Here is a 27,221-nt window from a genome sequence, read left to right as displayed (position 1 = left end):
TGGCTTGTCCTTTTTTGTTGGAGATGCTGGGGATTGACCTTGGGGCCTTCTGCATACAAAGCAGCGGCTCTTCCACTGACCTTCAACCCCTCCCATTACATAATTTATCTAGGAGTGGATGGATTGAATCTTGATGATAACTTCTGCTGGTGTCTTCTGTATGTGGATGAGAATGTCCCTGCCTTTCTCTTCATGTCACAGCCTACTTATCTCCTTGAAATGCTTTCCCTGGGTCAGGGGACTGCCCCTCTCCAGGGGAAAACACACAAGGCCAGTTGGAGGTCTGCAGATGAAGGTGAAATCAGCAGAAACCGCCACCTTTCATTGGTAGAAACTAGGGCTTTTTTGTATCAGGAATTCCTTTGCATATTAGGCCACACACCCCGATGCAGCCAATCCTCCTGGAGCTTACAATAGGCCCTGTAGTAAGAGCCCTGTAAGCTCTTGGGGGATTGGCTACATCAGGGGGTATGACCTAATATGCAAAGAAGTTCCTGCTACAAAAAAACAAGCCCTGGCAGAAACTATAATCAAAACCCTGTACTTGAATTTGCTTGTTTTCCCATTCCTTTCCTGTCCCCTTCCCCCTTTTCTTTGGTGCAGTGACAGAAATGCTCAAATGTACTCAAAAGATATTAAGCCGTGGCTGACTCTTCCCATCTGAACATCCTGCTGTCTGAGCCCTCCTCCCTTCAGGTGGAATTGTATTCATGTCAACAGGCATGCTGCTTACAGATCTTGACACCCAACAATGCCTTAGGTGACCAGGACCCAGTTCACAGAAACCTTTGTAGTTGGTCACCAGTGTTTGCTCACCCTAGGAGACCCAGTGAGCATAAGAACATAAGAGAAGCCATGTTGGATCAGGCCAACGGCCCATCCGGTCCAACACTCTGTGTCACATAAGAACACAAGAGAAGCCATGTTGGATCAGGCCAATGGCCCATCCGGTCCAACACTCTGTGTCACATAAGACCATAAGAGAAGCCATGTTGGATCAGGCCAATGGCCCATCCGGTCCAACACTCTGTGTCACACAGTCGCCAAAAAAACCCCAGGCACCAGCAGCTATGTAGAAGCTTGTATTAAGCATCATCAAGTGAAATCCCAGACAGAGTTAATCCTGTCTAAGACCATTGATTTCAGTAGGCTCAGACTGGAGCTGGCACTTCATCATTTGCGCCGTCGGTCAGAATTGCATTGGGCAAACTTTTTCGCTGTATAGCTGTTGGATATTGCAAGAGCAACATGAAGCTCCAAAGCTGAGCAGGCGTATATCTGTTTTTTCTGGTGCGGGTGGAAATTGCCATCAAGTTGCAACTGACTTACAGTGAACCCCCCCCCCTTAGGGTTTTCAAGGCAAGAGATGTTCAGAGGGGGTTTGCTGTTGCATAAGAACATAAGCGAACATAAGAGAAGCCATGTTGGATCAGACCAATGGCCCGTCCAGTCTAATACTCTGTCACATAGTGACCTAAAAAACCAGGTGCCAAAGCACCTGCCACTGCAGAGACCCTGGACTTCCTTGGTGGCCTCCCATCCAAATACTAACCAGAGTTGACCCTGCTTAGCTTCTTAGGGCATCCTCATTGGCAAGAGACATCAGGAGGTGGTTTGCCATTGCCTGCCTCTACATAGTGACCCTGGACTTCCTCGGTGGTCTCCCATCCAACTACTAACTAGGGCTGACCCTGATTAGCTTCCGAGACCTGAAGAGCTCAGCCTAGCCTGGGCCATCCAGGACAGGGCATGCATTTCTCCACCAGACGTCGAGTCCATGTCTCAATTTAGAATCTTCAAGGCAGCGTGCAATCCTTTTAAAAGCATTTTTTTAAAACAAGTGCAGTATGGCAATGCCGGCTGAAGGAGGAGTAACTATTGTTAACCACCCCCCCAAAAAAAATCCAACTGAGAAATGCTTGAAAAACAACAACAAAGACCTTTGGGAGAAAAAGCATCTTCCAAGAGAGTCCCAAATCTGGTGATGCTCGAGGGATGTTTGAATCCAGAGCCTGAGAAACCTGTGCAGGGAAAAAACTCTTCTCCACAGGGCCCATCAGCTCCATGGCAGGTGAGGTGAACAGAAGATTCTGAGCACTTGATCTTAAAGAGTGGTGAGGCGTACATGCAAAGAGATTTCGTTGGCTGTCTGCACAGTGGGATGGGCGGCTCCTGTCCTCAGCTGAACCCCTGTGATGGAAGACAAGCAATTTCTTTTTATTTATTTATTTATTTTTAGAAAGAAGTCACTTCCTTGAGGTCATCTGGGGGAATGGGTAGCGGAATTTCATTTTCAGCCCCTGCCATGTGATGCTGAGTCTCTGGTGTGTCGTTAAGATTCGCAAATGCGTTCAGTTTATTATTATTATTTAGAAAAAGAACTATTTTAAAAGAACACCGGAACTTAAATTGTGAGGATATTGAGAGCAGTTTGCAATAATCGGTCTTTCCCCATGGATTCTGTTTGTGGTGTTTGTGTCAAGAGGTAACGCTGATATTCAGTTTTGATACAATGAGCTAATCAAATCCCACCCCCACCCCCAAATATAATCAACTTGCCTTCAGGACCTCGGACAGTGACTGTCAGGAAACATGTTCTCTAAAGAGCTCAGCTGTGTTTCAGAGCAGAGAAACTCCACGCAATTTTGTGATCATTTTAAAGGATTTTTGTTTTGTTTTCTTCTTTTAGCAGATGAGGGGCCAGTGTTTTCTGAGGGGGGGGTGTTCTGGAGGAGCACAGTGAGGGTAGAGAGAGGGGTTTCTAAGTCCTTCCCCTGATACTATTTTTTCCCCTGTGAAAATCACTACCTCGAGGCTGTTTTACCCTCCCCGGGAGGAAAAAAAATTACAGTTATTTACGGCCACATTTCTCTTCTCCCCCACATACATCTCCTGCAGTACTCTTCCCTGGAAATTATAACATGACTCACAAACAGTTCGGAACAATAAATACATTTAAAATCACGGTAAAAGCAGCCAGGCACGATGCTGACCACGTCACCCCTGCACGAACCGCAACCCGGAACAGTTGTGCCGTGCTTAATAGGTATGACATTTATATAGATGTACAGGTTATATATATATAACCTGCTTTGGATAGCCCAGACTAGCCAAGTCTTATCAGATCCCAGAAGGTACAGAGGATTGTCCTGGTTAGTACTTGGACAGGAGACTATCAGGGAAGTCCAGGGTTGCTACGCAGAGGCAGGCAATGGCAAACCACCTCTGTTCACCTCTTGCTGTGACTTGGATGGCCCAGGCTAGCTCTATCTCATCAGATCTAGCGAACTACAGAGAGTAGTCCTGGTAAGTAATTGGATGGGAAACCACCAAGGAAGTCCAGGGTTGCTATGTAGAGGCAAGCAATACCACCTTAGCTCTGGTAAATATATGCATGGGAGACCACCAAGGGAATCTAGGGTTGCTAAGCAGAGGTAAGCAATGGCAAACCACCTCATCCCTGGTTACAATTTGCATGGGAGACCACCAAGGGAATCTGGGGTTGCTAAGCAGAGGTAAGCAATGGCAAACCACCTCATCCCTGGTTACAATTTGCATGGGAGACCACCAAGGGAATCTGGGGTTGCTAAGCAGTGGCAAACCATCTCTGAATGCCTCTGGCCTTGAAAACTCTACATGGTCTCCCTACGTTGGCTGCGACATGATGGTACTTCTCATCACCCACCAGTACATACTACAAGCAATACGAAAAGCACAAAATCGGACTTGCAATACCATAGGCTACTGTGAACAGTCTCTTTTGGAGGGGCAAGTCTGTCAGTTTGGTGTAGTGGTTAAATGCACAGACTCTTCTCTGGGAGAACCGGGTTTGATTCCCCACTCCTCCACTTGCAGTGGCTGGAATGGCCTTGGGTCAGCATAGCTCTTGCAGAGCTCTCCTTGAAAGGGCAGCTTCCGTGAGAGCTGTCTCTGACCCGCTGGAACGGCCTTGGGTCAGCCATAGCTTTTGTAGGAGTTGTCCTTGAAAGGGCAGCTGCTGTGAGAGCCCTCTCAGCCCCACCCACCTCACAGGGTGTCTGTTTGTAGGGGAGGAAGATAAAGGAGATTGTGAGCCACTCTGATTCAGAGAGAAGGGCAGGGTATAAATCTGCGGTCTTCTTCGTCTTGGCCTCTCCCCAGCCTCTTTTTTGTGCAGGAAGGGGGCATCATTTTATCTTGGTTTCCGACATGGCACCGTCTAACGTCAGCAAAGGGCAGAATGTTAACGGGACGACCTTTGCCTTCTGGTCGCAGCCTTCGCTTGTTAGTACGAGAGGACAGAAGGATGAGGTCAGCTGGCCTGCATTTAATTGACCACGACTTGGGGATTGTGCCACGGAAGCAAAGGCGAGGGTTGATTGCCTCATTAGACCCTGTCGGTTGCCTGATTCTGTGAACCAGGTTCCCTCTGATGCCTTTCTCCTCTGGAATGGAGCACTTCACACCCTGAGCAGAACAGAACTGCTGTAATCTTCCGATGGGCAACAAGCAGTGCGAGACCCTGCATGGCCAGATTGCTGCTAAGCCGGGCTTCCTGGGTTAATGAGCAGCTGCTCACACACCCCGCTTGGAGGGAACACTGCTGTGAACCAACACATCAAGGTCTTGGAGTGGCCCAGGCAAGCCCAAACTCAGCAGATCAGGGTCAGCCCTGGTTAATAATTGGATGGGAGACCACCAAGGAAGGCCAGGGCCGCTACACAGAGGCTACAGCTGTGTCTCGACAGTGCCTTCCACAAGCAGAAGGACCTTTGCTTCATCCAGCGGGGGTCTTGAGAGCCAGTTTGGTGCAGTGATTAGGCGTGCGGACTCTAATCTGGGTTTGATTCCCCGCTCTTCCATATGCAGCTTCTGGTGTGTCCTTGAGTCGGTCGCAAGTTCTCTCAGAGCTGCTCTCTCAAGAGCAGTTCTCAAAAGAGCTCCCTCAGCCTCTCCTACCCCACAGGATGTCTGTTATGGGGAGAGAGAGGGAAAGAAGAAGACTGCAGATTTTACCCCACCCTTCTCTCTGAATCAGAGACTCAGAGCAGCTTATAGGGCATTCCAGTCCACTGACAGAAATGGAGAACAATGTTTCCTGCTCTGGTGGCTCCACAGAGAAGTCCTAAGGGAGGCTTTTTGCTGGTATTCAAATGATGGTTTTGTCCACCACAATCTCCTATATCTTCTCCCACAGCATTTGTCTCCTGAGAGAGCTTTTAAACAGTTCCCCTCTGAGCCTACTTGGACACCTAATGGCTGAAACCAGTGCCAAGCATTCTGGGGATTGTAGGCTGTCTCTTTCTACTGAGACACAGGCCTCCCTAGGCCCACTAGGCCTCTGTCTCACAGCACCGCCCAGATCATGACAGGTGTAGTGGTGAAGTGTGTGGACTCTTATCTGGGAGAACCGGATTTGATTCCCCACTCCTCCACTTGCAGCTGCTGGAATGGCTTTGGGTCAGCCATAGCTCTCGTAGGAGTTGTCCTCGAAAGGGCAGCTGCTGTGAGAGTCCTCTCCAGCCCCACCCACCTCACAGGGTGTCTGTTGTGGGGGAGGGAGATAAAGGAGATTGTGAGCCGCTCTGAGACTCCGAAATTTGGAGTGGAAGGCGGAATATAAATCCAATATCTTCTTCTTCTTCTCCTCCTTTTGCGGGAGCTTGCAAGACCATTTTCATCTAGGAAGCATTGCATGCCAGCTGTCTTGAATCAAGAGCGACAATTGCCGGGCCCGAGCACTTTACTCTCTGTGCCACCCGGGCAGCTGAGGGAGGTCTGCCAGCCTGTTCTTGGCTGTGCTGCAGTCCTATGACTGCAGTGCAGATGGCTAGAGGATGCTCTTGCCATCCTTAGATCAGCAGGAACGAGGCGCCAGCAGAAGAACTGAGACGATTCTGTTTTGCCCAACTAAGTTGCTAGATACAGGCTGCCCCATCCACAGGTTCCCGTGGCTAGGTAAACTGTTTCCCGACCTGGATAGCCCCTGCTAGCCTGGTCTCAGAAGGTCTCAAAAGCTAAGCATGGTTGCTCAGTGCTTGGATGGGAGACCACCAAGGAAGCTACGCAGAGGCAGGCAATAGCAAACCACCTTTGAATATATCTTGCCTTGAAAAGTCCTACGGGACCTCCTAAGAACATATGGAGCAGAGGTCCATCAGTGGCTGTTAGCCACAGCTTATTGTTGGAACTCTCTGTCTGGTGCAGTGATGCTGTGTATTCTTGGTACTTGGGGGGATACAGTGGAAGGACTTCTAGGCCACTTGTGGACCTCCTGATGGCACTTGGGGTTGTTGTTGTTTTTGTGGCCACTGTGTGACAGAGAGTGTCGGACTGGATGGACCATTGGCCTGATCCAACATGGCTTCTCTTATGTTCTCATGGAAGGGCTTCTAGCCCCACTGGTGGACCTCTAGATGGCACTTGTTTTTTTTTTTGGTTTTTGGTTTTGGCCACTGTGTGACAAAGAGTGCTGCACTGGATGGGCCATTGGCCTGATCCAACAGGGCTTCTCTTATGTTCTCTAAGCCAGGGCTTTTTTTGTATCAGAAACTCCTTTGCATATTAGGCCACACACCCCTGATGTAGCCAGTCCTCCGAGTACAGGGCATACTGTAAGCTCCAGGAGGAATGGTTACATCAGGGATGTGTAGCCTAATGTGCAAAGGAGCGCCTGCTACAAAAAAAAAAAAAACCCTACTAAGAACAAAGCTAGAAGCCAGTGGAGCCTGTCTTTGTGTGCATGCACATGAAAGCTCATGCCTTGAATAACGCTTTGTTGTTCTTAAAGGTCCCCCTGGGCTCTTAACTTTGTTCTGCTGCTTCAGACCACCGTAGCTGCCCACCTGAGGCCTCCGTAAGCTGGCTATGGCTTGGCAGTGCTTTCCATCACCAGATGGATACTCTGTGCTGTTGCCTGCCAATGATCGAACTCAGCATTTATTTAGAGCACCGATACACCGCCTTTCCCCTCCACGGGCAGCCCAAGCGGCTGATGTCGTTCTCCTCTCCCCCACCTGATCTTCACCACAACTCTGCGAGGTAGGTTAAACTGAGAGTGCACGCCTAGCCCAAGGTCACCCAGTGCACTTCCATGGCAGCTTGCCTTCAACACCTGCATTCCTACAGAAGAAGAAGAAGATATTGGATTTATATCCCGCCCTCCACTCCGAAGAGTCTCAGAGCGGCTCACAATCTCCTCTACCTTCCTCCCCCACAACAGACACCCTGTGAGGTGGGTGGGGCTGGAGAGGGCTCTCACAGCAGCTGCCCTTTCAAGGACAACCTCTGCCAGAGCTGTGGCTGACCCAAGGCCATTCCAGCAGGTGCAAGTGGAGGAGTGGGGAATCAAACCCCTTCCTCTCTCAAAAGCAATGTGATGTGAAAGACCTCTGCCTGAGACACTGAAGAGACGCTGCCAGATAAGAGTCTGCACACTTAGAGCTATGGCTGACCCAAGGCCATTCCAGCAGGTGCAAGTGGAGGAGTGGGGAATCAAACCCGGTTCTCCCAGATCAGAGTCTGCACACTTAACCACTACACCAAACTGGCTCTCCCATCCAGCCCATCGAGCGCTGCATTTTTGGATGGATTCTGCATGAGTTCGACATTTACTGCCCTGCCTTTTAACATTGCACATTCTTCCTAAGAGCAAATAGTTTTGCATCTTCCTTTGACTTTGGATGTTGAATTACATTACACTTTATTTTGTTCCATGTGTGCAAAAGTTAGAACTTAATTCCTGGAAAACCTGTTAAAGGGACAACATTTTTTCTCTGATCTTGACAAGCTGGTTTTTTCCACTATCTGATACTGACCTGTTCATTACCTACAGTGTCGCTCTTTGCCCTGGCTGCAAAAAAACATTAGGGCCAAGATTGCCATTTCAATAAATAAATCTTATGACGTACTGGTTTTATTTTAGGTATTCATAATTTTATCATATATTAATATTTGTAATTAATTAGGTTTACTGTGGTTGAGCCTAATGGTAATTGCATTTCTGTAATTCAATATTACTTGCTTCTATATCTTATCTTGTAACTGATTTTTTTTTATGATGCTTTTAGTCTTTTTTAATAATTAAGTTCTTAATTTTCTATTGTGATGGCCTTTGGCTATAAACAATAAATATTTCTGCTCTGGATGTTGAATGCTTACCCTTTTTGCACAGAGAGTCTTTATTGGACCCCTCCCCCCCCCCTTTGTGTTCTGGGTACTTGAGTCATTTTGGTTTATGTTTTCCGAGTGAACAACACGATCTATATCAAAGCACTTTCTTGGTCCACCCCGCCCCCATGAGTTACACTGCTGTGACACCGTTTGCCGTAAAAACTGCCCAATAACATTGCCAGACTCAAAGAATTAAAATCCCTCCTTAATGCACTTTAGAGGCAACAGAGATTCCTTCCTAGCTGACAAAAAAAGCAAATCCTAGGTTAGGGAATATTAGGAAAGGGATTGAAAATAAATTGGCAATACTGTAATACCCCTTCAGAGCTCTATGGTGTAGCCAGGGCCTTTTTTTTGGGTAGCAGGAACTCCTTTGCATATTAGGCCACATGCCCCTGAGGTAGCCAATCCTGCAAGAGCTTACAGGGCTCTTAGTACAGGGCCTACTGTAAGCTCTTGGAGGATTGGCTACAGCAGGGGTGTGTGGCCAGGGGTGGAATTCTAGCAGGAGCTACTTTGCATATTAGGCCACACACCCCTGATGGAGCCAATCTTCCAAGAGCTTACAAAAAAGAGCCTTGTAAGTTCTTGGAGGATTGGCTACAGCAGGGGTGTGTGACCAGGGGTGGAATTCTAGCAGGAGCTACTTTGCATATTAGGCCACACACCCCTGATGGAGCCAATCTTCCAAGAGCTTACAAAAAAGAGCCTTGTAAGCTCTTGGAGGATTGGCTCCAGCAGGGGTGTGTGGCCTAATATGCAAAGGAGCCCCTGCTAGAATTCCACCCCTTGTGTGACCTAATATGCAGAGTGGTTCCTGCTACAAAAAAAGCCCTGGGTGCAGCCTTATTTGGAATCCTGTGTAGAGTTCCGCTCACTGTATTTCCAGAAGGATGTTGCAGAGCTGGAAAAAGGATAGAGGTGGGGAACTGAGAAGATTAGGGGAGGAAAGACACCCTCCCTAGGAGGAAAGAGTTCGGGACAGTATAGAAAAGAGAAGGCGGGGGCGGGGTCGAGGTTTATAAAATTGTGCACGGGGTGGAGAGTGTGGACAAAGGAAACTTGTTTCTCCTGCTCCCTAAATACTAAATGCTCCCTAAATACCAGAACTCAGGGGTGTCCAGAGAAGCTGAGGGGCAGTAGGTTCAGGAAGGACAAAAGGAAATACTGCTTTACAGAGGGAGCGATCAAAATGTGGAATTTGCTGCCGGAGGAGGTAAAGATGGCCACAGGCCTAGACAGTTTTAAAAGGGGATTAGAATAGATAGATTCATGGAGGAGAGGTCTGCCAGTGCCTACTAGCTATGGTGACTCAGGGAAACCTCTGTGTTCAGAGGCACTAAGCCTCTGGATCCCAGAGCCAGGAGGCAACATCAGGAGAAGGCCAGGTCTGCAGCTCCAGACTGATACCGACACCAGAGTAAAGATGCTCGTGCTTTGTGTCATCCTTGCATCATCCTTCCAAGTGGTATCTTTTCCTGCTTGCTTCCCCCCTTCTCCGTGACCCTACATAGATGCTTCCAGAAACACGGACTGCCCCATGACACTCTTAAGGTAGCTACAGGAGTTTTGTTTTTTTATTATAAGAGATTTCAACTCTTGAATATTGGTGCAGAGAGAAAGAGAGAGAGAGATTATGTAACAGCCAGGATGCCTGTCCCAACAGATTATCTGCACACAAATGCACATCTGGTGGACATTTGCCATTAGCGTTGAGCTGGGCTGTCCTCCACTCCGCGGCTGCATGCGCTGATGTTCAAGGCAACGAAATTGTCCTGCCCTGACTGTATCTATCTGCCTGTTTATCGGTCAGTGCTCCCTCCCACCCTCCGTCCGCTCTCCCATCCCTTACACAAGCGAGAGAAGAAAATTTGATCGTGTTTTTCTGCCATTTGGGTGTCCGTGGCATGTTTTCCCGCCGTGCTATCTTTGCAGGGCCTGTGACTTGGCTGTGTTGACGGGATCCAAGACAGGGGACTCTCCCTTGGGTACCAGATTAGAATCGCTTGCAGATACATGCAGCTGTCAAGCTGGCTTTTCCTCGTTCCCCTCCCCCCGAAGGGAATTAAATGTATGAAACAATTCACCCGTGTGTGTCTGTTAAGTGCTGTCAAGTTGCTTCCAACTTAATGGCGACCCTGTGAATGAATGTCCTCTGAAATGTCCTGTTGTTAACAGGCTTGCTCAGGCCTTGCAAACCGAAGGCGGCAGCCTCCTTGATTCAGTCCGTCCATCTCTTGTTGGGTCGTCCTCTTTTCCTGTTGCTTTCAACGTTCTGTTTCTCCATGTTCCACCCTAACAATAGCCTCTGAAGGAGAGGTGAAAAGAAAGCAACTTTAAATGCATTCTCCAAGACACTGGCTGGCTTGGCTTAGCTTAGAGCAATGGTTTAAAGAAAAAAAAATGCCTTCTCCAAGCCAGGCGACAGAGCGGTGGGGGTGTCAGGAGCCACACAATATGTTTAAAAGAGCCACATGTGGCTCCCGAGCCGCAGTTTGCCCACCCTTGCTCCAGGGGAACTGCTCTCAGTCTGGAGATGAGCGGTAATTCTGGGGGGAATCCCCAGCTCCCCCCTGAAGGCTGACATGGCCCCCCCGTACATGCCACGAGACCCTTTGGTATGGATCTGAGAGATTCAGGTACCCCCCACCCCAGAAGCCTGCGTAGAACTATCTATGGAGAAACGGGAATTGGCGAGGCATATATCGACAGCAATGCAAAAAAAGCCCAATATCAAGAAGGCAGTTTCTAAAAGCAAGCTTAGACTGAAATTCCCCACCAGTATCCTAGGAAACGGAGCACATGCATAATCATAATGGCTGGGGCCAGATTAATCATTATGTTAAGCATGCTTTGGTTTCAGGCCCAGCCAAAAAAGGATCTCCTCCTCCCCCATCCCCCTCTCCACAGAGTAATTATATGGGTGATTCTATCTGTGCTGTGCTAACCCTCCATGCTGCTTTACATCATCCAAAGATACAAAAGCATTGGGGTGTTTTTTGCCTCTGTGTGTTAGGGTTGCTGGGTTCCCGCGGCCACATGCAGAGAGAGGGAGTGTAGATTTGCCAGATCCAGACTGGGAAACTCCTGGAGATTTGGGGGTGGAGCCTGGGGAGGGCAGGGACCTCAGTGGGGTATAAGACCATAGAGTCCGCCCTCCCAAGCAGCCATTTCCTCCAGGGGAACTGAGCTCTGTAGTCTGGAGATGCCGTGTCATCCCCAGTTCAAATCCCGCCTCTGCCGCAAACTTATTGGGTGGCCTCGGAGAAATCCCCCCTTTTCAGCCTCAGATCCCCATCTGCGAAAAGGGGATATACCTTGCAGGGCTGTTGTTGTGATTGCTGAGGCGATGCATGTGAAAAAAAACCTGTGGCTGTTGAAAGGGCTCTCTCAGTGCAAAGCGATTATGATTGAAGCTTGTTGTTCCTTGAAGGGAAGTTCAGAATCCGTTTGACAGCATGAGAAAAGTAATTATGATCTTTGCACTGCAAGCCAGTGTGTTGTGACAGAGGGTCAAACTGGGATCTTTGGAGGGGGGGGGGGCTGAATTCGAATCCCGCTCTATCATGATGCTCAGTTGGGTGGCCATGGGCCAGTTGCTCTCTCTCTCTCTTACATCAAGTCACAACTAGCTTATGCTGACCCCAGTGAGGTGCTTCCAGGGAAAGTGAGAAGCAGAGGTGGTTGGCCATTGCCTTCCTCTGCAGAGTCTTCCTTGGTGGTCTCCCATCCAAGTACTAACCCTGCTCAGCTTCTCCCAGCAAGGGGCTTTCAAGACAAGTGAGAAGCTGAGGTGGATGGTCATTGCCTTCCTCTGCAGAGTCTTCCTTGGTGGTCTCCCATCCAAGTACTAACCCTGCTTAGCTTCTCCCAGCAAGGGGCTTTCAAGACAAGTGAGAAACTGAGGTGGATGGTCATTGCCTTCCTCTGCAGAGTCTTCCTTGGTGGTCTCCCATCCAGGTATGCAAACAGTGGTCAGTGATTTACATGTGCGCCAAAAATAATTCCTTAGCCTTTACCTATGTAGCTGGTCTTAAGGGGACTGTTATTCCCAGCTTTTTTTTTAAAAAAAGAGTCTCCTTCTATACTCTGGTTCCTCTTCAGATTGCATAAAAAGTCTCCTTCTAGCATGGCCATTTTGTATTTTATCTTTCTGTGGAAAAAAGTATTAATTTTAATAAAGACGTGTGTCATATTTGTTCATGTCTTGCGGCTCTCAAACATCTGACATTTATTCTATGTGGCTCTTATGTTAAGCAATTTTGGCGACCTCTGGGCTATACCATGCTGCCTTCCTTCCCTGCTCTCTCTTTCTCTTAGTCTAACTTTAATTGTTTTTGTCTGGAGGTGCCGTAGCAGTTTTAAATATGTCGGGTTCCGGTTTTATTAAGTTGTTTGATTTTATCGTAAATGGCTTTGGGCAGCGGAGAAAAGCAGTCCAGGAATGTAGTGAGTAAATCAACCAAAGCACCTGTTTCACAAGGTAATTGTGAGATTTCAGCGAGGAAGAGCTAGATATGCCACGCTGAGCTCTTTCAGGAGGATGAAAACGTGCTAGATGGAACAGAATGTGGCAGGTTTCAGAGACAGCATTAGATGCGGCAAAGAACACTTGCTAGTTGAAGTTGGGATTCTTCCATGGAGATAGATCAAGACGGGGAGCCATGTTAGTCTGTCTGTAGCAGTAGAAAAGTGCAGAAGTTCAGTAGCACCTTAAAGAATAACAAAATTTGTAGCAAGGTATGAGCTTCCGTTGAGTCACTGCCTCCAGTTTTGTTAATCTTTAAGGTACTACTGAATGCATATAACAAACTATTTACAAAAACAGTACATAATATGCTAGGTGTTAAGAACTGAGAACATAAGAGAAGCCATGTTAGATCAGGCCAATGGCCCATCCTGTCCAACACTCTGTCACACAGTGGCAAAATTTACACACACACACACACACACACACACACACACACTGTGGCTAATAGCCACTGATGGACCTCTGCTCCATATTTTTATCTAAACCCCTCTTGAAGGTGGCTATGCTTGTGGCCGCCACCACCTCCTGTGGCAGTGAATTCCACATGTTAATCACCCTTTGGGTGAAGAAGTACTTCCTTTTATCTGTTTTAACCTGTCTGCTCAGCAATTTCATCGAATGCCCACAAGTTGTTGTATTGTGAGAAAAGGAGAAAAGTACCTCTTTCTCTACTTTCTCCATCCCATGCATTATCTTGTAAACCTCTATCATGTCACCCCACAGTCGACGTTTCTCCAAGCTAAAGAGTCCCAAGCGTTTCAACCTTTCTTCATAGGGAAATAGCCTATAATTAATTCTTTTGGGCAAAAAAGAAATTTCCCCAAAGAATTCCAAAACCAGGGCCCAAAGCACATCATAATCTATAGCTAAGTCTGTATCATTATCACAGAAAGGGTTATCCAGTGTCTTTCCCATTGCATACTGGTCCCGTAACTTATCATTCCACATTTCATTCGTGGGGGTGTGCGGGGGTTTCCAATCTTTAGCAATCGTCATATGAGCTCTCGCCAACATTGTTGAGATTAAAAGATTTCTGATCTTTCCTCGCCAGTTTATCAGGCCAGATATCAAATAAAAGGAGTCTAAAATCTACTGGAATTGTTAGATCGAATATAAATTTTATTTGCTCTACCACTTTATTCCAGAAATTTGACACTGTTGGACAGTCCCACCACATATGATATGGGGAGCTTTTAGTTTTACAAATCCTCCAACCATCTGGACTTGAGACCCTAGAGGTTTCACTCATTGTGACAGGATTTAAATACCAAAGTGAAAACATTTTTTAAAAATCGGAGTTGGATACCAATGCTTTTAGTCTTGCTTTTAGGAACTGTTTGTTGTATGCATTCAATGGTCTAAATTGGATTTTTGTATGCTAGATTTATATTTTTATTATTTATTTTCCCTATGCTCCCTTTGTATTGCATTAGATTTAATAAAATAAAATTTATTTTTTTTAAGGTACTACTGGACTTTTTTTCTGCTGCTGAAGTAGGATTCTTGTTCTCAGGCCTCATTTTGGGCAGGAGCTCACGGGAGCAGAGCTTCAGAACCTCTAAATTTGATTGTGCTCTTTCTTGCCTCCCCTCCTCCCAAATACCCGCTTCTGGGCTCCATTGTTCAAACCCCATGTGGGAGTTTTGCTGAACTTTAAGAATTCTCTCCCCCGTCCCCCACAAAACCCAGGAAAACAACCAGAACATACAAAGCAGACAGATGGAAATCTTCATCATGCCACTGTGGCCACATAGGAGAAGGTAACTGAAAAAAATATTATAGGAGTAAGGTTTTATCTGGACAACTCAGAAAGCACTTTATAATTCAAAAAGCACTTTAAGGTGGATGCTGAGCTGATATAATTGAGTTGTGCTAATGAGCTCCAGCACCTCTTTTTCTACGAAATGACCCCTGCTGCTGCTGTTGCTGCTGCTGCTGCTGCTGCTGCTTCTTCTTCTTCTTCTTCTTCTTCTTCTTCTTCTTCTTCTTCTTCTTCTTCTTCTTCTTCTTCTTCTTCTTCTTCTTCTTCTTCTTCTTCTTCTTCTTCTTCTTCTTCTTCTTCTTCTTCTTCTTCTTCTTCTTCTTCTTCTTCTTCTTCTTCTTCTTCTTCTTCTTCTTCTTCTTCTTCCTGCTGCTGCTGCTGCTATTGTTATTTGCTGATTCTTCTCTCTCTTCCTGAATACCTCTGATCAATGTTCCTTCTAAGCTGCAGAGTCTTGTGAGCAAAAATTCTACTTTGTGAGCTCCTGGCATTAAAGTTGTGAGCTATTGGCATTAAAGTTGTGAGCTACTGCATCCATTATTATGCTCTGGGGTCATCCATCCTGAGCTAAGACAAAAATGTGTGAGCTGGAGGCTAAAAATCTGTGAGCTAGCTCACGCTAACTCATCTTGGAGGGAACGCTGCCTCTGATTCTTCCCTTGTTCTCTTACTGCAATTGAAGATATTGGATTTATATCCTGCCCTATACTTTCAATCTCAGAGTCTCAGAGCAGTCACAACCTTCTCTACCTCCGCCCCCCCACAACAGACAAGACTCTTACAGCAGCTGCCTTTTCAAGGACAACTCCTACGAGAGCTATGGCTGACCCAAGGCCATTGCAGCAGCTGCAAGGGGAGGAGTGGGGAATCAAACCCAGTTCTCCCAGATAAGAGTCCATGCACTTAACCACCACACCAAACTGGCTCTCAGTCATGTTTCACTATATCTGAAGTGTGCGTGCACATGGAAGCTTATAACTAAAATAAAACTTTGTTGCTCTTCAAGGTGCCACTGGACCCAAGCTTTGTAAAGACTTAACACGGTATAGTGCTCAAGAGTGTGAGATTAGGATCCGGAAGACCCTAGTTCGAATCCTTTCTCTACCATGGACTCTGAGCAACTCACACTCTCTCAGCTGAACCTACTTCGCAGGGTTCTTGTGAGGATAAAACGGAGATGAGGAGAATGATGCAAGCCACCATGGATCCCCACTGGGGAGAAAAGTTGGGGTATAAATGAGTCAACTAAACAGGGGTGGAATTCTAGCAGGAGCTCCTTTGTGTATTAGGCCACACCCCCTGCTGTAGGCAATACTCCCAGAACTTACAAGGCTCTTTTTTGTAAGCTCTTGGAGGACTGGCTGCATCAGGGATGTGTGGCCCAATATGCAAAGGAGCTCCTGCTAGAATTCCACCCCTGCAACTAAATAAGGACCTTTCTTCTAGGATCAACAGTTTGGGGTAGGGGACATTTTTTGCTGTAACATGAAGGGAGAAGCAAGGAAGTTCCCACTCTGTGATGCAAACCATCCTTCCATTCGATACTTTCTTTTGGCTATTTGTATGCATGCACACATTTGTATGGAAAGAATCAGGGCTTTTTTTTGTAGCAGGAACTCCTTTGCCTATTAGGCCACACACCCCTGATGTAGCCAATCCTCCCAAGAGCTTACAGGGCTCTTAGTACAGGGCCTACTATAAGCTCTTGGAGGATTGGCTACAGCAGGGGTGTGTGGCCTACTAGGCAAAGGAGTTCCTGCTACAAACAAACAGAAAAAGCCCTGGAAAGGATACTGCACGAATGCACCCACTGCAAATAATGCTTAAGGATCTCGATTTATTTCAAGCAGCCTGTTTGGAGCACTTTGGGGGAACCTTTCCTGTTAAGAAGCACCCAGATGCAGCAAGGCTAATTCTGTCCGACAATTAGTGAGAATTTTATTAACATGATACATTCAGAATGTTTGGTGGGGGTGACAAGCTTGGCGTGTGGACAGTGGAGGTGTGCCATTCTATGCCCAGCTGTTTCAGCTTTCATTGCTTCCTAGGAGAGGTTCATAGGGCTTACAGGTTTTCTGACTTTTTCTCACAGGGTAAAAAGGTAAAAGTAGTCCCCTGTGCAAGCACTAGTCATTTCTCACTCCGGGGTGATGTTGCATCATGACGTTTTCACTGAAGACTTTTTACGGGGTGGTTTGCCACTGCCTTCCCCAGTCATCTACACTCCCCACCCCCCAAGCAAGCTGGGGACTCATTTGACCAACCTTGGAAGGATGGAAGGCTGAGTCAACCTTGAGCCAGCTACCTGAACCCATCTTCTGCTGGGATTGAACTCAGGTCGTGAGCAGAGAGCTCATACTACAGAACTGCAGCTTTATCACTCTCTGCCATGGGGTAGAGTGCACGAAATCACAGTATGGATGACTGTCCCAGTGGCTCTGGTCCAATTCAACACCTCCGTGGCTATTGGATGTCACACAGTTAGGCTTCCCACCTACCTGGCTCTCACCTGGACAGTCTGTGAGTTCAAGATTTTAAACCAGAGCAGAATTTGGGTTGGATGCTCAGTCTCTGGGAATGGCTAGGAAGGGACAAATGCTCAGTGGCAGAGCATCTACTTGGCATGCAGGAAGTCCCAGCTTGGATCTTTGCCTCTCTAGTTAAAGGATCAGATAGCAGGTAATGGGAAAGGCCTTGTCCTGAGACACCAGCTCCAGCAGAGACTCCATCTGAGTGGCAGAGCATCTGCTTGGCATGCAGTAGGTCTCGAGTTCAGTCTGTGGCATCTCCAGTCAAAAGGATCTGGTAGGAGGTGATGTGAAAGACCTCAGCCTGAGACTCTGGAGAACCGCTGCCTGTCTTAAGTAAAGAATGCTGACCTTGATGGACCCATGGTCTGATTCCATATAGGCAGGCGCTCTTTTTTGTAACAGGAACTCCTTTGTATATTTAGGCCACATCCCCTAATACAGGGCCTACTGTAAGCTCCAGGAGGATTGGCTACATCCGGGGTGTGTGGCCTAATATGCAAAGGAATTCCTGCCACAAAAAAAGCCCTGCATATAAGCCAGTTTCATGTGCATTCATGTGAGTCGATCTGAGCCCCTGGTTCAGCGGTGGAGCATCTGCTTGGCATGCAGACGGCCCCAGGTTCAATCCCAGGCATCTCCAGTTAAAAGGACCAGGTAGTAGGTGATGAGAAAGACCTCAGCTGCAGACCCCGATTGTTACCTACCTTACCTCTGCCAGCTGGGGGACAAAGAGCAGGACTTGAGAAGTATAGCCAGTATAGGATGAGGTGGTCCTTCAAGATCCCAGGTTCAATCCACAAAGTCTCCACTGAACGAATCTCTGCTGAGGCTGTGGACAGCTTGCTGGGGGTCAGAGAAGTGGTCTAGGTGGATCCAAGGCACCATCACGTTGGGTATTGATATTGGTAGGAAGGTGAAATATACATCTTCCAAACCAGTGAATACATTTGGTGATGAAAAGGCATGGGGGAAGGCCAGTCTACTGCCAATTTTTATCAGGTTTTTGTGTGACCCTGGGGAAGCTGTCGTCATTTGCTGACCAAAAAATAATAATAAAATCCACCGTGACTCAAAAGCTATCTTTTGCTGTAAGAAGGATGAGCGTTAGCAGTGTTTTGTTTAAGGGATGAATGTTTGCAAAACCTGATTAATTCAATGTTTGGGCACCTATGAATGGAAAGGAAGAATACAAATATCAGGGGTGGCCAAACCGGCTTGGGAGCCACGTGTGGCTCTTTGACACATATTATGTGGCTCTTGGAGCCCCCACCACCCCATAAGCCAGCTTGGAGAAGGCATTTGTCTCTTTAAATCACATCTCCAAGCCAAGCCAGCTGGCAGTTTAGAAAATGCATTTAAAGTTGAAGTGGCTTTCTTTCTACTTCTCCCTCCCCACCTATTTTCCTCCCTCCCTCCCTTCCTGTCTTATGTCTCTCGAACATTTGACATTCATGTCTTGCGGCTCTCAAACGTCTGATGTTTATTCTATGTGGCTCTTACATTAAACAAGTTTGGCCACCCTGATGTATAGAAGGCATTCCCCTAATGCTGCCAACCTCTATGCAAGGCCTGAAGATCTCCTGCTGTTACAGCTGATCCCCAGTCTATAGAGGTCAGTTCCCCTAGAGAAAAGGCTGCTTTGGAGGGTAGACTCTGTGGCATTGTTTCCTCGCTTGAGGTCCCTTCTGCAAACTCCACCTTCCCCAGACACCGCTCCCCAATCCCCAGGAATTTCCTAACCTGGAGTTGGCAACGGTTTACACTCTTATTTCAGCAATTGCTTTAGGCAGGCTTCTCTTGGCATGCTCTGTCAGCATGGAAAGGCATTCCCACGTTTCCTAATCTAAAGCCATGCAAGAGTCCTGCAAGGAGGATAGGCCAGCGGTGCTGTCTTCCTTTGCGATTGCAACGGTGGCTTATTTAAGGTTGCCTATTGAGTCCTCAACATCAGTAAGATCTGGACGGGGGACCAACCAGATCACAGCTCCATCTCATCACCAAGGCATCTTGCAATTCAAACCCCTCACACTGAGACGCTAAATCCGTCCTGTTTGCTTTCTGCTAATTTAGGTGGAAGGCAGGCGTTGGCTACGGATTGCCTTCCGCCTTCTTGGGAATAAAATGCAAATAGACGAAGAAAAAGAAGAAGAAGACGTGGAAACCACATTTCCACTTCAAAGCGCTTCCCTACTGTTTCTCTGGGCCTCGCATGAGGGACGGGTGTTCAGAGCTTGCCTTGGATGGTGTTTGTCTCCGCCTTGTTTGCTGCCTCCGAGAAGAGATGCAGGGCTTTCCATATTTTGAAATCACTTTTTCCCCTCCTCCTTCCTCCTGCATGTTTCTGTACTGCTTTTCCCAAAAAAATTCAAAGTGGTTTCTAAGCATCAAAATGTAGTATGCCATAAATAATTAAACCCCCATTGGATACTGGAAAAAAAAAATGTATAACACTAAGATCCAGCCAAAGGATCTTCTAAAGAAAAAGGGGGGGAAAAACCTGCCTTATACTTTTTCCTAAACTGCAGAAAGGAAAGGATGTAATTGGACATGGGGAGTTGGCTGTGGCTCAGTGGCTGAGCATCTGCTTGGCGAGCAGAAGGTCCCGGGTTCAATCCCCGGGACCTCCACTTAAGAGGACCCGGCAGTTGGTGATGGGGAAGACCTTGCCGTGAGTCCCTGGCTCAGTGGTAGAGCATCTGCTTGGCATGCAGAAGGTCCCAGGTTCAGTCCCTGGCACTTCCAGTTAAAAGGACCAGGTGGCAGGGGATATGAAAGTCCTTGATCTGAGACCCTGGCTCATCGGGTAGAGCATCTGCTTGCCTTGCCAAAGATCCCAGGTTCAGTCTTTGGATCTCTAGGTAAAGAACCATGTAGTAGGTACTGGAAAGACGTCACATCATCATGTTTTCTTGGGAGACTTTTTACGAGATGGTTTGCCACTGCCTTCCCTGTTTGGTATAGCGGTTAAGTATGTAGCCAGTTTGGTGTAGTGGTTAAGTGCACGGACTCTTATCTGGGAGAACCAGGTGTTCTCCTCCACTCCTCCACTTGCATCTGCTGGAATGGCCTTGGGTCAGCCATAGCTCTGGCAGAGGTTGTCCTTGAAAGGGCAGCTGCTGTGAGAGCCCTCTCAGCCCCACTCACCTCTGTTATGGGGGGAGGGAGATAAAGGAGATGGTGAGCCACTCTGAGACTCTGAAATTCGGAGTGGAGGATGGGATATAAATCCAATATCTTCTTTTACCGTTTTACTGACCTTGGAAGGATGAAAAGCTGAGTCAACCTTGAGCTGGCTACCGGAACCCAGCTTCCACTGGGATGGAACTCAGGTCCCTACCCCCCCCCCCCCCCCAAAAAAAAAGAATCTATCTGGTTCTTCTGCAGACTACGGCTACAGCTGCCCTCTGAATCTACCTACTTAGGCTGGCTTTGCTGACTTCCTTGTTTAATCCTCTGGAGCGAGAGTGCTGGGAAAGAGCAGGCAAAAGAGTGAGGCCGTCAGATGATAACCAGTGAATAGGTTGTTTTGTTGGGCGATTTGAAAGGAGGGAGGCAGGGAAAGGAGAATCCAGTTGGCTACTGGATTGATTAAAGGCACTCTGCCTCTTTGCGTCCAGCCAACAGGGCAAACAGGCGGCCGTCAGCAATTTGGCATATTGCCGAAATGGGTCAGATGTACTCATCCGGTAAGAATCGGCGCAAGGAAACAATTTTTGATTTTGAGTTTCTTTTGTGCTGCCTTTTGGGGGGGGGGGGGGAGGGACATTGACCTGAATGCCTGACATTAGATTCTTTTTCTGTTCCGTAATCCATCCTTGATGGCCCAATAGGTTTCTCTTTAGTTGCTTTGTGGGTGATTTGTTTCCCTATTGAAAACCTTGTCAGGAGTGGGATGCAGTGGAAGAAACGGGGGCCAGCTGCCTGCGTAGGCTAAGGCGTAGAGTCCAGAGGTCCTTCTAGCTCAAACAACTCTGCTTTCCACTTCACGGCTATAGTCCTTCAGAGTCAGCATTGCATTGGATACCTGGCAATTTTCACTGGAGAAAATATGTACAGTTTTGTTCTGCAATACCCTCTTTCCCACCTTTTTCCTGCAAGCTTCTTGGGGAAGGGAATTCATTTATTATATGACTTTGAAACCTTTGTCATAGTTAGGGCCAGGGAAGAGGGGTATTTTGGCTGGGGTGGGGTGTGCGCTGCCTCGTATCTGTGACCAAAGAGCTGTACATGTTAAATGGAGGGGTTGTGGCTTGGTGATAAGAGCATCTGCTTGGCATGCAAGAAATCCCAGGTTTAATCCCTGGCATCTCTAATTACAAGGCTCGCATAGTAAGCCTTGAGACCCTGGAGTGCTGCTGCCAGCCGGAGTAGACGATGCTGTCTCTGAGAAACCGAGAAACCCATGATCCGACCATCTAAGGAAGCCTTGCATGCAAACAGCCAAGCAAAGTGTGGTTTCAGAATCACATGCCTTTCAGCATGCTAACAAAGCAGGAGTCCAGCAGCACCTTTTAGACCAACCAGGTTTTATTCAGAATGGAAGCTTTCGGACACATGCACACTTCATCGGACAATGGGATGGGGTACAGTGAGCAGAGCTACAGATAGCTGGTGGGCAGCGGTTAAGCATGCAAAGTGGTACAGCGTTAGAATCCAGGGGCAAAATAGTGAAATTAACAAACTGAAAGAACGTTTGGTCTGGATAGCATTTGCACGGGAAACCAATTAAAAAACTAACATGTCAGAATGGGAGAATGAGGCAATAAATGTTTTCAATGTGCTGACATATCAGTTTCCTTCTCCCCACCACTGCCCATGAGGAAGAAGGGTAAGAAACTGTACGATTTGGGAGTGCAAGAAACCAGAATAATGGCTCCAAAGGGAGAGCTGAAATAGACACAAGGTGGGAGATCCATTATCAAGTCCCTGGAGGGTTTTTTTTAAATGACCCCCCCCCCCATATTGATGAAAGTGGAGACGCCCAAGGAGGAGAGTCTTTAACCCTTCCCTGACCTAAATCGTTTCCTCCCCTTCAAGATTGCTATTAAACATTGAAGGGGTGGATATACGGGCACATTAGAGATGCATATGTGAACATACATGAAGTTGCCTTATAGTGAATCAGACCTTTGGTTCATCAAGGTCAGTCTTGTCTATTCAGACTGGCAGCAGTTCTCCAGGGTCTCAGGCAGAGGTCTTTCACATCACCAGACCATTTAACTGGAGATCCCGGGGATTGAACCTGGGACTTTTGGCGTGCCAAGCAGATGCTCAGCCACTGAGCCACGGCCCCTCCCCTGAGGTCATCCTGTCCTTTTCCCCTCTCAACTCCAGTGCTGATAGCAGGCTTGAGGTGGGGATGGGAACATTATGTCAGGAAAAGAGCATCAGTGTAGTGCTTCAGCTCTTCCTCCTCCAGCACCTCTGCCCGGATTGAATTTGGGGTGCCCCCCTTATGCCTGATTTTACATTAAAGCACCAGGGGAGTCAATCAGGGAACGACAGTTTCATGTTCAGTAAGCCCTGGTCGTAAGCTGAAGTGTGAACGTGTTCCTTACATTGTCCTGGTTATATGTCTTTTTCGGTGTGATACATATCTGAGCAGATCCAAACATGCAGATGGGGCTTGGGGGCAGGCTTTAAAAAAAAAAAAAAGAATCCCCACTTCAAAAACTTTCTGTATTGAGTGAGGAGGAGGAGGTTGGATTTATACGCCACCCTTCACTAGGAGTCTCAGAGTGGCTTACAATCTCCTTCCCTTCCTTTCCCCTCAGCATGCACCCTGTGAGCAGTGTTCCCTCTAAGCTGAGTTAGTGTGAGCTAACTCACGATTTTTTAGCCTCCAGCTCACACATTTTTATCTCAGGAAAAATGGCCCTAAAGCAAACTAATTTATGCTGTAGCTCACAACTTTAGAGAGCCAGTTTGGTGTAGTGGTTAAGTGTGCGGACTCTTATCTGGGAGAACCGGGTTTTGATTCCTCCCTCCTCCACTTGCAGCTGCCGGAATGGCCTTGGGTCAGCCATAGCTCTCATAGGAGTTGTCCTTGAAAGGGCAGCTACTGCAAGAGCCCTCTCAGCCGCACCCACCTCACAGGGTGTCTGTTGTGGGGGAAGGAGATAAAGGGAATTGTGAAGCACTCTGAGACTGAGATTCAGAGTGGAGGGCAGGATATAAATCCAATATCATCATCTTAAATCCAATAGTTCACAACTGCAATGCCAGTAGCTCTCAACTTTAATGCCAGTAACTCATAAAGTAGAATTTTTGCTCACAAGACTCCACAGCTTAGAGGGAACATTGTCTGTGAGGTCGGTGGGGCTGAGAGAGCTCTGAGAGAACTGCTCTTGAAAGAACAGCTCTGAGAGAACTGACTGACTGACCCAAGGTCACCCAGCTGGCTGCATGGTGCAACGTGGGGCACTGGGGAATCAAACCCAGTTCTCCCGGATTAGAGTCTGCTCTCTTAACCGCTACGCCACGCTGGCTCTCACCCAGGAAACTCTCTAGCTTAGCTTTGGCTAGAGCATCTTTGATATCCTCCTCGTGTGAACGTGCTCTTTAGGAGTGGCTCCTAGCAGAGGTCATTGCAATAACGGCAACAGCATGGTGTACTTCATTATTATTTATTTTATTCAATTGGTAACCCACTCTCCCTGCACAGGGGGCTTAGGGCAGGGCACAACAATGATTAATATCAACAATTAAATTTGCTATAAATATAGAAACGTCATGCAGTCATCAAAACCTACAGCATCAGGTAATTCATCCATTCTACCAACAGAGGGCGATCTGTAGCACAAAAATGTCGAGTCCCAATCCTCTCTATGTGTGCCATAGATGCGTCACACATGCAAAAGAGTTGGTCACAGTACATGGAGCCACCTCAACCATAGGCCTAGTGGAACATCTCTATGTAGTGGTTAGCGTGTTGGACAAGGATCTGGGAGACCTGAGCTCGAATCCTCAGTCTGCCACAGACGGTTGCCGGGTGACCTTGGACCAGTCACACGCTCTCAACCTAACTTTCCTCACCAGGCTGTTGTTCTAAGGATACCACGAAGGAAGGGGAGATGACGTCGCAAGCCGCTTTGGCTCCCTGTTGCCAGTAAAAATGGGATATAAATTCCTGAAGAAATAAAGGCCAGAGCACACTCAAGGGCAACTGTTTGGAGTGTGCTAGGAGTCGTGAAAGGTCCAGAGGGATGCCAGCTCGGCGTCGGTGTCTTTCTTTTGGCTGCAGGGAACATTTTAATTGGTTGCTTGCACTCCTCACGACGACTATGAATCTTCACAGGAACGTCTGCAGATGCTTCTGTTATCGATAATAACTGCGGGAAGGTTGGTGCAGTCCATAGCCGCCCGCCTCCATTTATGTGCCGGTCATAGATTGCACATTATGCCCATGTCCCTGAGTCTTTAGTGGCTCCTAAGTGCCAGCTAAGAATGCTGGTTTCATCCACAGATGGCTCCTCTCCAGTGCTATTTTCACTGGAGTTTCCAGGATCAGATGAGGATGGCTTTTGTTTTGTTTTGACAGGGCAATTTCAGGGCCGGCCCTAGACTGTCTGGCTCCCTAGGCAAGGCTAACTTCTGGCATGCCCCCCCCCCACTGATAATATCACTGGGTCACATGGGGGGCAATTTGGTATCCCCATAAGGCTGGCGCCTTAGGCAGTCACCTAGTTTGCCTAGTGACAGGGCCAGTCCTGGGCACTTTCGACAGCATTTGCGTGTGTCCTGCAAGGGCTCCCGTGGAAGCACAGAATATGCAGCCCATGTGGAATCTGACATATCGAGGGGAAAAAACAGTTTCATCTTTTGTAAAAGCTAAGTAGGTAGTCCTCATTGTTTGGGAGGAAAGGGGAAATTTTCTCCACAGTATCTGTCAAAAGCCTTCCAGAGGTCTGTGGATAGATCAGTGGAGGAGAGATTTATAAGTGGCCACCAACCAGTGTGACTGAGGAGAACCTTCATGTCCAGAGGCAGATAACCTCTGAATCCCAGTGCCAGGAGGCAACATTAGGGGAAGGTCTCAGCCTTGACACCTTGTTGCTCACCCTCCAGAGGATCTGGTGGGCCAGTGTGTGAGAAAGGATGCTGGACTAGATGGACCACTGGTATGAGCCAGCAGGGCTCATCTGATGTTTTAATGAAAGCCTTGGCCTCTGTGCCTTGTTGCTGGACCTCTGGGGAACTGGTTGCTCACTGTGTGGGACAGATTGCTGGGCTAGGTGGACCTCTGGTCTGATCCAGCAGGACTCTTATGTCCTTATGAAGGCCTCAGCCTCTCTGTCCTGTTGTTAGCTCTCCAGAGGAACTGGCTGGCCACTGTGTGAGACAGGAGGCTGGACTAGATGGACCACTGGTCTGATCCACCAGGGCTCTTCTGGTGTTCTTATGAAGGACTTGGTACCCTTCTGTTGGAGCTCCAGAGGAACTGATTGGTCTCTTTGTGAGACAGGATGCTGGACTAGATGGACCCCTGGTCTGATCCAAGCAGGGCTCTTCTTTGGTTTTGGGGACATCTTCCCAGGCCTTTTGCCTCTCTTCTGGTTCCCCCCACCCCACCCCCTCTCCTCCCCTGCCCCCTTTCCTGCTTACCTTCTGCACCCTAACCCCCCTTTCTCCCCCCCCATCCCTTCTTCCTTCACCATCTGCGGCTTCCCAAACAACTCTCCGGTTTTGTTTTTTTTTAAAGGCACCATCGCGCCCATCCTGACAACAAGGCGTCCTTCTCTTTTGCATCCAGGGCCGGAGTTCCCTGGGTCCAGAATTTGGAGGGGTGGCTGGGATGGAGAGGAAGCCTGCAAAGCGCACGCCGCTGGCGCAAAAGCCCGAGGAAGACTTTATTGGGGGGGGGGGGGGGCGGGGGGGGGGAGGCTGCCGCCAGCTGGCTGGGGGGGGGAGCGATCAGGCGGGAGGGCGGGCGGGCGGGGCGGCCGGCCTTTCTCCCCGCCAGCTGCACTTTCCCTGGGCGAGGCGCGGCAGCGGCTCCCCCACGCCCACCCATCCCCCCCCCCCCCTTGCCTGCCCGCGGCTGACACTGTGTGCTGGATCCAACCGCGCCGCCTGCTTTGGGGGGTGCGTGCGCCGGGGTGAGTGTGTGCGCGCCTGGCTGCTGTTGGAGGGAGTGTGTGTGTGTGTGTGTGTGTGTGTCTGTGTGCGCGCCTGTGTGTGTGTGTGTGTGTGAGCGCCTATGTGCCTCTCTCTTTCTCCCCCGGCAAAGCAGCAGCGGCGGCGGCGGCAGCGGCAGCAGCGGCAGGCGCCCGAGGAGCCGGGGACCATGCAGCTCTCTCAGCTGGTGGGCCCCCCTCCCAGCCGGGTGCCCCTTCTCTGGATGCCAGCCGGCTCCAAGTTCCTCTGCATCGAGGTAGGCTGCGAGGAGAGTCTCTCTTCTCTTCTCTTCTCCAGAGCCCCCCCTCCCCCTCCCCGATCACCGTCTCCCCCCTCCCTCCCTCCCCCCCCCCCCCGCTTGTCTTTGTCTGGCTTTTCCCTGGCCTTTGTCTGGAACCAAGCTGAGCCCCGGCTGGCCAGCCTGCCCAGCCCCCCGGCCCCAGAACTACCCCCTCCCCCTCCCTGCCCCCTCCGCGCCTGGCTGGCCAGGTAGACGTGGCCCCTCCCAGGAGAACCCGGGGGGGGGGCGCGTTGGAGATCCCCCTCGGGGGTTCTGCCTGAAAGAGAGGGGTGGGACTGGAATCAAAACATCCGGGCTGGGGAGGGGAGGGGGGAGATGCCTTTTGCTCTGTCTTTTGGGTGGATCTGGGGTTTTTTTTTGGGGGGGGGGGCGAGATGCTAGCCGGCCTTCTTAGCAGTGCATGCCTTTCTGAGCAAAAAAAGGGGGAGGGGGTGTTCGGATATATCCTCTGGCGCTTCCCCCCGCCCCCATCCCATCCTTGTGTCTGTGACATGATGTGCCAAGGGTCTCTGTGATGCATTTGTGGAATGGTTCGGATGGTGGTGTTGGGGGGGTGGGGCTTGAATGTGGAATGGGACAAACTGGCAGCATGTATCTGCGGGGGGGGGGGAGCAGTTTGCGTTAGCCGGAGGAGAAAAAGGCCCTTCCGTGTGGGTGTGGTCTGCGCGACTGATATTGGATGAGTCGAAACGGGTTGTGGGGGGCGGAATACATCAGTGGGTGAGAGGCCATCTTTTGGCTCCTGGCTTCTCAGTCATTCCCTTTTTTAAAAGAAATGAATGTGATTCAGCCCCTCTGTGCCCCTCCAGCCCTGGTGATGTTGAGGTG

The 27,221-nt window shown here is 48.7% G+C and overlaps 1 protein-coding gene across 13 annotated transcripts in view; it reads left to right on the top strand.

Moving 5' to 3' along the window:
- Positions 1-27,221, top strand: part of CELF6 (CUGBP Elav-like family member 6) — a 232,502-nt gene that overhangs the window by 96,476 nt on the left and 108,805 nt on the right. For 2 of the 13 annotated variants that reach the window (XM_060260031.1, XM_060260030.1), the window contains exon 1: positions 26,234-26,348. The exons of the other annotated variants lie outside the window; for them this stretch is intronic. In XM_060260031.1, coding sequence (XP_060116014.1) covers positions 26,262-26,348 — 87 coding nt within the window. In that variant the 5' untranslated portion in view covers positions 26,234-26,261. Of the gene's footprint in view, positions 1-26,233; positions 26,349-27,221 lie in introns of those variants that run through there. 13 annotated transcript variants of the gene reach the window in all.

This window comes from Heteronotia binoei, chromosome 19, assembly GCF_032191835.1.
Source record: "Heteronotia binoei isolate CCM8104 ecotype False Entrance Well chromosome 19, APGP_CSIRO_Hbin_v1, whole genome shotgun sequence".
NCBI lineage: Eukaryota > Metazoa > Chordata > Lepidosauria > Squamata > Gekkonidae > Heteronotia > Heteronotia binoei.
The sequence above is the reverse complement of the archived record's forward strand: the minus strand, read 5'-3'. Positions and strand labels throughout refer to the sequence as shown.